Raw genomic sequence first — 13001 nt, 5'->3', positions numbered from 1 at the left:
GTCAGAATTTTTGCCAGTAAACTCTACCACTCTGGTGGCAAATATAAAAGTGCAGAACATCTGGACCACATGGCTGCCCAAACACCGCTAACAATGGTACATCTGTCCAGGCTGCCTTGAGTTCTCTGGAACAGGTTTTAAATTCATTCTACAATATAAACGTAGGCCTAACCTATTAATATAAACCATCTTAAAACTTAAATCTTCATGTACAAAAATGACTAAGAATATCTAATAATAACTAGTGCAGTGCGTCAGTGTTTTTGTTTTTGTTTTTGTTTTTTTTTCATTTTAATTTAGAATAACTAGGTATTATACGAAACTAGTTGCCATACTCTCTGGTTGGTAAAAGAGACGCTGTGTGAGCTAACAGTAAAGGCAGCCTTTTTCACGCCAACCACCTATTTACTGTTTAAAAGCCTTCAATAGAAAGCAAGCTCTGGGATCGTTCGATTTCTGTTCATTAATAGATATTTAATATCATTCTCCTACATACTGGGTTCCGATTTGAGGACCTGGCCCAAGCTGTTAACATCTGGCTTCCAGTGAATTCTGGGCCACTCAGAGCAACAAACGCTTGCAGTCTCTAGCTTCCATCATATGGACTGACTAGCTTCCCTTGGTAAAGACAAGGCTAGGATATTAGGTAAAGCACAACGTTTTACAATAAAGTGGAGCTTCACTGGTCAGCGCAGGAAATAAGCACTGGCGCCTGAGACATTTCATTTGGCTGTCCGTCGTGGGGGAGAGGTGTGGCCCTCTGACTTCTGCAAAAGAAGAAAAGAAAAGCCACCTGTGGTTATTTGGAGCACAAGAGGTGCTTTTATCAGAGCAGAAAGGATGAAAAGCAGCACGTGATATGGTTTAACACCTGACATTACAGCATCATAACTCCCTGCTCCCACAGATGCCCCCATACCACTGCTACATGCTCTTTCTGGAGGCATTGCTGCAACAGTACCACAATACCCTGAGGACAACCTGCAACACAACGCAGTCAGGCAAAACCAAGACGTGATGGTGTTTGACTACACAAAACAAAACGCGCGGCTGAAGAGTAAGTTAAGAGCACACAAGTGCTGTTACTCATTTTGTAAGGGAGCGGCTTCAGCCCTCAGGAGCAGAGAATACAGCTCCTGTGTGGCAAAAGAAGGTAAATGCACAGAGGCATATGTCATGTTCCTGCAAGTCCACTGCCAGCTTTTAAGCTGTATGGAAATACACTCGTCAGCAGAGTTGCACATTGGGATTACTCCAAGTTTCATGACTTAACACTTCCTCAGCACAGCACAACACATCTCTTTTGTTACTACAGCAGTATTAATTTACAGATGATCCCCTGGCACAGGGTATCATAAAAATAAACTGTGCCAGAATTAACGTGCTGGAAATCAGCATCAGTCCTTGTAGCAGATGGACCTGGGAGAGCTCTTTACAGCTTGCCTTTTAAGATACATACACAAAGCACGTCACCACCTGCTATCTAATCTCTCAAGTCAGGTTCTATTTTTGTTACAGTATGTGTCATTTGCAGCAATGCAAATCTGGGGCCCACTTCTTATTTACACAAGGGCCACTTTACCTCGCGCTGGCACAGCTAAGACTCCAGCAGAAACAGAGGCACCAACGTGCTTTACACAACCGGAGCGCAACGAATTGGCCTTGGCACAAAATGCAGCTCAGGTTCACAGCACTTAGCCAGGGCGTGCACAAAGTAAATAAAGCTAAATAGAAGCTTTCAAATGAAAACCACACTGTCACTTCCAGACAAGCTCTAATTACAGCCACAAAGGAGTTTGGCTTCCATGGCCCAAGGAAATTATTTAATAATTAAATTCAGGCACTGAAGAAACACATCAAGCACACCTCTAATGCTGTTCTTCTCATTTCTGGCTATTTGCAAATAAAGAAGTGAGCTGCAAAAGGTAACAGTCAACAGAGTAGAAAATAGAGAAGCATCTAGCCCATGAGACTTAGGTTTCTCTTTTGACTTCCATTCCCCAAGTCTGTCAGAGACATGGCTAAGTTTCTACTGGTAAAGAGTTCTCCCCTGTTTTCTTTTCAAGATCAGAAGCTGGAATTTGCAACAGCTGCTGCACATTTGCTGCTGGTTTGGTGTTTTCAGGCCTCATGGAAGGTGCTGCATTGCTCTAGCTGCATGATGAGATGACAAAAGGTGGGAGTAAGAAAGACCCAAACTGAAGGCTACGTAAAACATTAGCTCGCTTCAACAGGGACAAGAGGAAGACAAGAACTCTTAGAGGAACAAAGAGGGAAAAACCACAGCGAAGCAAATCCTGTTGTTCTCGTGCAATTCTGGTCAGTGTTAATGGCAACCAATGAAACCACAAGGGCGTGAGTGAGAGCAAAGATTAGCACAGCACTTCCCAAGCCTCACTTCATGGCTTCTGACCACAGAAGATGACAGAAACAAGTTCAGACTTTTGGTGTCTTGACAGCAGACACTTGTTTTGCAAAGCTGGAAGGAAATGCCAGGCTGACTGCGTGTGAAAACACTTCTCACCCAAAACGATGCTGCTTAAGCAAGACAACAGCTTCTGCAAAGAACAGCTAGCATGCTGGGTTCAGCTGACATTTCTTTCTTGTAGGGCCCCTAAGTTTCTAAAAAGCCTCTCAATATTTGATGCGCAGCCTGAACACACAGTACTGGGTTGGCTCATGGGGGCCACGAAATCACCAGTAAACTAAGGCTGTGAACGGTTTCATCGACCGCTGCCTTGTGGAGTTCCTTAGGCAGGCAGCAGTCTGTCAAATGCCATTTGCAGTGGCTGTGATGGTTTCAAACTGGCCCAGCACTTCCTCACTGACCTTCTACTGCAGGAAAGGATGGGGTTTTATCTCCAATAAACTGCAGCATCAAAGAACGACACTGCATAATTAAGGAGGACTTGCTGTCATTGGTCTCCTCCCATCACAGGTCTAGCATGCAGATCAGACCATGCTGAACTGATCCAACAGCCATAAGTAACCTGCACATTCTCCACCTCATCTGTACGGATGGTCTACCAGTAACCGAGAGGACCAACCCAAACTAACGTGGCTTTCCATCACCTAGAGCTGTTTTGCCCCGGGCCATTCTACAGATGCTTTGCCTCCTACACAGAAAAGCACAAGAGTAAAAACAACAAGTTAGCTTCCTTCAGCCGTGTTCAGTATAAAAACTTCAGCTGAAGTTCATCTGAAATTCTCTCCAGTCTTAGGCCATTGAAAAATGCAAATCAGCATGCAGTAGCTATTTAAATCTGCTATTATCTGACAAATGGCACCTGATACTTAGAAATCCTCAACCATTAGGATCTCAAGGAGCATATGAACCTGTTTATATACAAAAATTGGTAGGTAAGCTTACCAGGGAGGATCATTTTACTATCTGCTGAAATAGACTGCACTATCATTTAGGTGAAGACTTCACACTATTAAGTAAGTGGTGTAAAACAGACATTCATAGAAAGCCGTGGAAGAGGAAACACAGGCCAAATCAAACAGTCTGCAATTCACATGCTTTCTGAACAAGCTGGCAGACACATACTATTCACTTCGACAACAGGGGGAAAAGAAAACCATACCTGTGTACATTTTCCATGGCTGCTACTTCTGCCAGAGCAGCTAAGCTAAAAAATGCAGACACTGCTGGCATATCTGATGTAATACTATGATTTTCTTCTGTTTCTGCATTTCTGGAGCATTCACTGTTGCAATCTGTTTCTGCACTTGATGTTTTTTGAAGAGTACTTTGTGGCAGGTCTTTTGGCTTCTCCTCTGCAACAAAAGGAAGTTAAGCTTGCAAATTTAGCCATTAAGTTACAGCAGTCCATCAATATACAGACTAGTCTGGTGCTAAAAGAATCTTTACCTTTAGGACTTGGACTTTGCAAGTGTAATCCAATCCATGCTGCAAACTCTTCTGACCCAAGCTATTGGCAGAAGCACAGTACTAAGGTTTATGAAGCAAACTCTGCATTCAACTGAGTTTGATCTTTTAGGTCAGGCAAGAGAGCTTTTGTGTATGTTTTAGATACAGAAGCCCTGAAAGATTATCTTCACTGCAGAGAACTCCTGCAAGGACTGTGGCATTGACAGTCATATTATGGAATTAATTTTTACATCCTATAACTAGGTGCAGCATGATTTCTTTGCTGGACTGGAAAAAAATAATGAAAGGTATTTCTAAAGGTATTTAGTGGAAAATTTTCCATTTTCCACTATATCAGCTCTCAGTTGTTAGAGAGAAATATCCAGGGAGAGAAGACAGATTTGGGCATTCAAACAAAAGAAGCTGGCCATTGTGGGCTCACTGATAGCCCAGTTGACTGACACCTGTATTTTAAAGAATGACCTTTCTAAGCAGGTATGAAACCAAGCTAACTGAAAAATACTTCCCTGACAGGTTGCTTGTACTCCCCAAACCTTTTCTAACCACTCGGTTTTAACAGAATTTAAACTCCCATTTCCTTACCCAGCGTCCCTCCTGCTGGTGACACCCGACCATCTGCTGTTCGGACAAGATGTGTGATCTTAGTTTTTCTCGCTTTCCTTTTCTGGCTGCCAACTAAAGGCTCATGGATCATTGCTGGCTCTGGAGTGTTCAGGGTAGATATAGAAATTTTGTTCTTCCAGGCAGACTCACCGGAATTTCTGTCTTCTGAGAGTATGGCTGAAAGAGGATAAAAATGCAGTTTTCCACGTAGAATAATTCAGCTACTAGCTATGCTCATTTACCATTCTGCATGTATCTGCATAAAGCCTTCCTTCACAGGTAGTCAGTGCATAACCCACGGCAAGATACGATCCAAATGCTGCAGAAGTTTGCAGGGAAATAGTAGCATCAGCTCTTAAAGATATCCTGGAAGGTTCAAGTTTCTAATATTTGCAAAGACAACTGTGAGACAAGCAGTAGCACTTCAGTGGGAGCAGGGTATCAAACAGTCTGTCTAGAACATTCTGCAACAGAAGATGCTAGCACGTAGCTAAGAGACAATATGTATTTATGGAACAACAATGGTCCTCATGTGAGTTTGTCTTAGCTCACAGACGGACTCATAAGCAGAATTCAGGAATTCCTGACTAACCCCCAGTCTTCCCTCTGTAGTGACTCTACGTTGTCCCCTCTAAGCAGAGGGAAACACTGCCTTTCACAAAACAACAAACCTTAAAAAACACCCAAAAGGCAGCAAATACAAAAGCAGAGCTGGATCACAGCTGAAGACAAGAATGCTAAAAAAAGAAAGCAAGCACGGGATAAAATACCACAATGGAAATACTGCCTATATAGAGAGTGAGAAACGCACAGTTTGAATCTTTCTCAACAGTACCAGTGTTGGTGTTTTGAAGCAGCCTTCTGCCCTGAACTGGAACACGATCACAAATTTTCACCTCACTCAACAGTCGCTTTAATCTTGTTCATGAAGAAATTGGTCAGACAGCAATCACAACAGGTATTTAAGCTTCCAAAGTCTGAGATCAGTGCGTGGCCGTCAATCGTTTGTAATTTCCACTGACTTAACAAGCCATACTGCTGATACTGCAGGGTATCACTAGTCCATAAATTCAATCTGTGACATCTATTGTCTGTCCTCTGGCCTACCCCATCTGCAATCACCGTAAGCTAGGGTTAGAGAGAGATTACAGGCAGCAAAGGGAATGCCCACGTCATTTCTTGCGGGTGTCAGTCAAACCTGTTTTGAAATTGTGAGCGCTCATGGCATCTGCACCAAGTCCTTGGGTTATTTTTTCCCAGTGCACTGCCATCCTGGACGATTACATATTTTTGCCTAATGCCCACACCTCACTCCCTTGCTGCATTTTTAAGTCATTATTTTCTTTACTACCCGTCAGGTTACACCCCATCTCTTTGCAACAGTCCTTTATATATTTCACAGCTGTTACTCTGCCTACAGTTACCTTTCTCTGCCCCACTATTTCTTTCCATCTTTCTTCCTGTTTTAAAGATACGTTTAAGACCTATTTGTTCACTTTCTGGGTGGCAGGACCAGCAAAAATTACACAACGAAACTCAAGCCAGAGTACAAACAGAAGGGCTGAGCACTGAACAAGACCGGCCTCCTACACCGAGACTGTGTCACGCAGGAGCACCCAACCCCACCAACCAAGCAGGCTGCGTGGACTTTGCCCTCTTTCATTTTAGTGTGTTTGTTTTGTAGATTTAATGAGCTTCCTATTCAAAGGCATGGCTAATACAACCTCTATCTTTTGCTAGCTGCTTTAACTGTTAACTGTGCAAGGATGAGGACTGGGTGAAGAGAATAGCGGTTAACACATCTTCTCTTGTCAGCTGTTGCCCTTTGCTCTTTTGTTTCAAGTGAGAAGGGATCTTTTAATGTTTTATGGCATAAGAATACCATCAGACCTAGCACCTATGTGTAAAAATATTTGGAAATGTTCCAAACCTTAATTCACCTTCATACCTTCTCTTGTAAAACATTTTTGAACTTGTGCATGCTCTTTATTTTGAAAAAACCCACACCGTTTCAATCAGGTTTTCTCAGTGTTTAGCTACAGCTGCTAACCTTCCCAGAGCAGAGCTAGCTGTAAAACTTGTTTTTTTTTAAAGAGAGCAAGAGAAATCACAAGAAAATATCTGCCCTGTAACAATTAAGTCCAATTAAGTAGAAGTGCCAATGACTGCAGCTGTGACTTTCAAGTAACTCAGTTGGGCTAATAGTGAGACGTTCAGATAAGCTGACTGCACTGAGACCAAAATCTTAATTGGAATGTATAATTAATTGGGCAGCTTTTCTCTAGATTCCTTATTTGGGAATTCATAAGCATTGATTATGTATTAATGTAATGGTTTGGTTGTAGTCCAACACTATTTGTTAATTCTAATTTGAGGATTTTCTCTAATTAGACAGTACTTTGACAGTGCTGTTTAATTCTAGTTTGATTGAGTTTATAATGGCTTTAATCTTAGTAATACAAGTAACTTTTTTTTTTATATTTAATAAAATGGTTGGACTCGATCTTAAAGGTCCTTTCCAACCAAAACGATTCTATGATTCTGATTCTATTCTATGATTTCAAACAATAAACAACATATGATAGAGAGAAACCTAATTTGGTATGTCTTTAATTAGATGTGTTGTGTATTACAGGACATATCAGGTCACTGGAAATTAACTTGATTGATCAATACAGTAAACAGCTCCCTTTTACACTTTTTTTCTTTCTCATATTGTATGCATCAAAAAGCTCAAGAAATTAAACATGAAAAAATCTTGAAAGGTAAAAATAAAAAGAGGTGATAGTTATTAAAGACATAAAGCTAAGAAAATATGCAACAGATTAGTTGCAGGAGCATACCATATCGGCGTGTTTGCCTAAGAAACAGCAGAAGGTGGCTGACAAACTCAGGATGCCACAAGCATATTCCCTCTCCATGTTTCAAGGTTTCTCAATCCTTGAAATGAGACTTGAGAGTCCTCTACATTTTTTTTCCTCCTCTAGCTCCAATGTAAGCTCTTTTTCACTTCATAACATCGCTGCCATACAGCTTGGAAGGAGGAGAGACTAAGGGTGAACAGCGCATGAGTATTTTTTATGTGTGTGGGCGGGTGGAAGGTGGGTGTTGAAGGGAAGAGCTGCTGCTTTCTTCTCTAGCAGTCTTAGTGAACATCGGGATGAGAAATCATTTCACTGACTTCTTCGTGGATTATTATTCAAGCAGACATAAAACCTAACTTGGAGGAAATCACACAAAGGCTTAACCCACAAGATCCTTTGCACTGAACTCCAGAGGAAAGAGGAGTCCATGCTTCAACAATTGTACAGCTCAGCTAGGTGCTGAGAAGTCTTCATCTTGCACCTCCTTCAAGAGGAACAGCACCCCATTGCTTCCACTGACAAAGGTACATCCATATGGATGCTCCAAACCAAGACTTGGTTTTGCTGTGCAGAAAGGATAGGGCTAAACAAGTTTAATTGACCCTGTATTGGTCTTTAATAATTTCTTTAACCCATTTCATATCTCTTCGGTTTCCACACTGTCCTGTGTTCAAGAGCTGTCCCGTGTAGAGCTCGGGTAATTTTCAGGAGAATGCTGTCTAGAAATGAAATGAGGTTCTGCAGCTACCGTGCAGTCCTGCAAACACCTATTTACATGGTTAGCTTTCCACACGACAGTAGCACATGCAGAACTCGAGCGCTATTTCTGCAAGCAGAGCTGAGCACGTGATATGAAGATGTGGGCCTTCTGGCACACTTACACCACAGTCACAAAAACGGCTTTGAGAGAGAGCTCTATGCCGGATGGATTCCTGAGCTACATTTGTTTAAAGTCAGCACGGACAGTTCACCCTACTCTGCAGGCCTGCAGAGCTCACGTAGTCTTACTTCCCCCCACCTACAATGCAAGAAGGAATCAAGCGTAGAGCGCAAGATGCCATGCAACAGAACACAAGTCTGACACAGCAGATGAAAAACTGGCTCAGCTGTAACTCAAGTCTTAAACTGATTAAAGCAAAAAAAAAAAAAAAGAAGAGAGAAAATGAGGACGTAGAAGACCTGACTCACTGCCCTGGTATTGCTCGTTTATATAAATTATCAGTATTTGTGTAAAGCTTGTGGCTGGAGAGTGGAACGTTCTTGCAAACCCTGATTTTAAGGCTGCAGTGTAACAGCATGCAACTGAAGCAAAACCAGCCAAGGTGCTCCCAGGAACAGCAGTAACGTGCATCACGTAGTGTCTTCATCCCATGCTGAACGAGGATGGGGTAAGACAGCACTCTCTTTGGGAGAAGCACTCAAATCACAGCTGCAGTTGTATGTTGGAAATGCTGACTGCGCTACTGGTCTCACAGAAGACTGAACAGCTACCATCTGCCTTTGTGAACAAGAAAAATGAAGTCAATGGGACCGACTCAGCACACCACAGAAGAGAACGAGCACTTCAGACTGAACCTCAGCAAGACATGAGACATTTAAAACTATTTCTTCAGCGATGCCTGTTACCAAAGAGAGCTGCAGGAGTTTAACCACATCTAGAGGAGAACGAACACTCTGTAGGTCCACACATGCTGGTATCAAGAAGGAAAGGTGGCGTGGAATAGTTTAATGGTCTTTTTTAAGTTAAAAGGAGAACCCTAGCAAGGCAGAGCAAAGCTTCAAGTAGCAGTCTCTTCACCGGTGGCTGGGGAACCACTTCACCAAGGAAGTAACACCAAGCACACCCTGACCCGCAGCCTGGTGGAAATTCCAGCTCTTCTGGCAACGGGACGCTGCTGCAATACTGCTCGTGAGGTCGGGCGGCACATGGAGCTGCAGCAAGGGCTGGGGTCTGACAAAACAGGTGATGGTCAAGCCAGGTGTACCGAATAGCTGCCTGAATGGGAGGTTCTGCTGCATGAGCCTGTGCTGACCCAGCCCTCTTCCAGCCTGGACGAATGCCAAATGCACAGTGGCACAGAGCTGCTGGCTCCCTCTGGGCTGCAGGCCCCACACAATAGGGCTTTCTCAGGAAAAAGAAAAAAAAAGGTCATTTGTTAATTTTCTGCACCTTCTTTTCTTGCTCAAACGTATGTGCTAAGGCTGTGCAGACTGATGTGTGTGTGGGAGAGCTGGTGGATGATCACTAGCAGGCAGTTATCTCTACCAGCCACAGCAGACTGGGCTCCTTCACATATCAGCTACCATTAAGACTGGTCTATACATCCATCTGGTGTCAAGGCCAACGTTGTATTTGGTTGTTACACAAACCATGCAAGAGCCCTTGGCACAGCTCACTAAAATGTGCCTGCAAGGAGTCAATGGTTGTGACTCACCCCTTATTTAAAGTATTCCTTCACAACAGAAAGCCCTAACTATGGAAGAAAATATATCTCTGAGTGGTGTTCAAACCCCCAGTCAGGGATGGGTCCAGTTGTGCTTCCGTCAGTCTTCCTAAGGAAGTGACATATCTCTTAACGTATTCAGTTGTGTTACTGTGTGCTCTCTGCTAGGAGGAGCAGGGGTTGTGGCATGTCCACTGATATTCACTGGGCTGTATCTATCGCTGTAAATACCTGCAAACTTGTGATATGGTGATTTGCACTGGTGATGCTCTGTACGATGTGGTCACATGGAGTTAGAATTCACTCCGGTATCAAACCAGAGACAGACCCAGACATGATCCAATCACGTCAAAATTTGCCTTCACTGCACTTACTCTTCTTCACTCAAAACACAGATGCACACAGGCACATACACTTTCCAAGACGACAAACCATGAATCCAGCATGACCTCTGCTGACAGCAACCCTTCCGCGCATCTCCTCTCCAGCTGTAAGAATATTCAAGCTCCTTCCTCCAGCAAAATGAACTCCATGAAAACCAAAACCACACATGACTTGTGACTCACCACAAGCTTAGACTAACGACAAGAAGGAGTTAAAATTTTCATTTAGTGTTTGATTCACTAAATCCTTGTATGTTTGAACTGTAATGAAGATGTTGGATTCCCAGCTTGAATGCTGCAGAACACAGGACAGGGGAGTCAAACAGTTTAGGGCCTCGCTGCCTAGGAGCTCACGAAAGGGTGAAGTTCGTAGGCAGCACGCGATGGCGAGGCTGTCTGCTGCCTGCCAAGGCCATGCCCACACCGCACTTTGCTGATCAGTGCCACTACATGGTGTGTGAAGAGCAGGCAAGACCTCAGATATTCTCCCCTTTGTACCTCAGAGAAAACGCAGTTCCCCACCAATATACACCCACCGTCCTTCCTTTGACGATTTCTGTGTGGGCTGTGTAAGACTGGTAAGAGTTCCTCATGTCTTTGCTTCAGTCTTGGGAGGAACTTAGCAAACTGGCCCTCCTCCAGCAAATGCACAGACACATCTTTAATGTTTAGACACGATGACATTATTCACATGCTAAACTTCCACGGACATGCCTCTGTTGTGCTGGAACGAGGCCAGGGTACTCAACACTTGCCAGGCTTGAATCTTTGATCACAGTGCACACTTAACTTCATATCAAAACAGGCTGGCTTCCTTTAATCAAATGGAAGTTTTGACATTTTGTTTAGCCACATTTCATATCTGCAGATTTTAAGATATTTATATGTTTTACTCTATCATGTATGAAATGCTTTCTGTTTCTTTTCCCATAGGAGAATTTAAACACCCATTTTTCTTACTCATTTGTCTACATGGTCTATTAATAATTCAGGGGCAAATATCTGAATGGCACCCAATAAAAGTTATGGTAATGTATGATGCCTTTTTCACACCAGCATGGAAGCAAGACAGTTACTTCGCATAAGTGACTCCCACAATATGTTTGTTGTACAAATACAACAAAACAGGCCAAGTAATTTCAAAATATTTGCGCCCTTGAATGTAGCAGAGCTGGCAGAGCCTGTGTGGGAAAACAGTGCACCTGCACCACAGAGGGCAGAAAACACAGCAAAGGAGAGGAAAGGACACGGCCAAGTCTTAGGGAAAGACATTAAGCATAAAGGTAGCTGGGGGAATGGGACACGGGGATAGTCATTTTATTATCTTACAGATGGACACAGATGGGGAAGAAACGGAAGAAATTAAGGGGGATACCTAAGTAAGGAGAACCAGAGAGGCTCTTCTACACCACAGGGATGATGTGGGAGAGAACTCCACTGTGGCAGGGCTAAGGAGCAGCCTGGGCATGATTTGGATAGTGTGGGCAAGATGACTACAGGAGACCACAAAAAAAAAAAAAAAGCTATAATCCTGTACATACTGTACACTTGCAAATGCCCCTCAGAGTTGTGAGTATGTAGGTATGCAGGACCACAATACTGTAACAAGAAACTCTGGAGAACTACCAGAAGGGTAGTGGGCAGAGCAAGTCCAGGACATAACTTAAAAAACTGCCAAAGTTCTCTTCAATCTGAGGCAAACAGAAAGCTGGTTAAGATTTCTCCAGAGGGAGGGTTGGTTTACAGTAGTATTTCTGAGATTTGGTGCAGAAACAAGGTCTTCTGTCCTGACTGGCTGCAGCCTGCAAAGTTCTAGACAGTGGGAAATCACAGGGACAAGAGACAGGGACATGGTTAAATGTTCTGGCAAAGGGATAAATAATATGGTCTCTGATATAGAAAGGATGGAGATAAGAGCAACCAAAGGACTAAAGGGCTACGAGCTGTGGAAGACAGAGAGTTCAGAGCCAACTACAGAACTGCCCTTGCTTTGCCAGCTCTGCTGCATGGCGTCTGGAGCAGCGAACTGTAATTAAGGGAGATGCCGATTAAAACCAAAACAGCATCATACTGGAATAAAGTAATATGGTCAACTGGAGCCAATGGAATCAAAGCAGACAGGGAAATAAGGGACCAAAGCAATCAAAGACTAGAGAGCTGAGTAGCCTCTGTCCAGAAGCATTTCCCCGAGACTGAATTGAGAGAGAAGGCGGCCCAAAACCTTAACTAAGTAATGCACCAGTACCTGTGTCCGGAACATTAAGCTTCTCCTTTCTGTGCTTAAATTTGCTGACAATTTTGTGGAAAAAGTTCTTTTTCTGAGACTTGAATGAACCTACAGACAACATTAATAATACACACTTTTAATTAGCAGTTTTAAAAAGAGTACAACAGTCACAGTATGTACCATACAACCTCCCCTTCCACTAATACAGGATGCCACTCCACGAGGAAGCACAAAACCTGACCTTCTGCCCAGAGTGGACTCTGGAGGCTTTCAGCAGGCTGTACTTCAACCCACCAGCTCCCAATGCATTTTGGAGAATGATGACCTTAGGAAAGCCATACAATAAAACAAGGGTTTTCCTTGCTTGTTTGTTTAAGGATATGCTCTGTTTCGGCTGTGTACTGGGTTTGGCTGGAACAGAGTAAGCTCTCCTCACAGCAGTCTGGAGGGTGCCGTGTTTTCGACCAGTGACCACAACAGTGTTGGTACCACACCAATGTTTTAGTTACTGCTGAGTAGTGTTCACAGAGCATTAAGGTCTCTCTCGCCCACTCTGCCACCCCAGCGAGCAGGCTGAGGGTGCGC

At 43.4% G+C, this 13001-nt stretch overlaps 1 protein-coding gene across 6 annotated transcripts in view; it reads right to left on the bottom strand.

Moving 5' to 3' along the window:
• Positions 1 to 453: 453 nt before the first annotated feature.
• BBX (BBX high mobility group box domain containing) overlaps positions 454 to 13001 on the bottom strand; it is a 134519-nt gene continuing 121971 nt past the window's right edge. For all 6 annotated transcript variants that reach the window (XM_068424765.1, XM_068424780.1, XM_068424775.1 and 3 more), the window contains 3 exons: positions 4478 to 4675; positions 3588 to 3780; positions 454 to 767 (listed from right to left, as the gene is read on the bottom strand). In XM_068424765.1, the coding sequence (XP_068280866.1) occupies positions 680 to 767; positions 3588 to 3780; positions 4478 to 4675 (479 nt within the window). In that variant the 3' untranslated portion in view covers positions 454 to 679. The remainder of the gene's footprint in view (positions 768 to 3587; positions 3781 to 4477; positions 4676 to 13001) is intronic.

The sequence above is a fragment of the Nyctibius grandis genome, chromosome 2 (assembly GCF_013368605.1).
Source record: "Nyctibius grandis isolate bNycGra1 chromosome 2, bNycGra1.pri, whole genome shotgun sequence".
Taxonomy (NCBI): domain Eukaryota; kingdom Metazoa; phylum Chordata; class Aves; order Nyctibiiformes; family Nyctibiidae; genus Nyctibius; species Nyctibius grandis.
The sequence above is the reverse complement of the archived record's forward strand: the minus strand, read 5'-3'. Positions and strand labels throughout refer to the sequence as shown.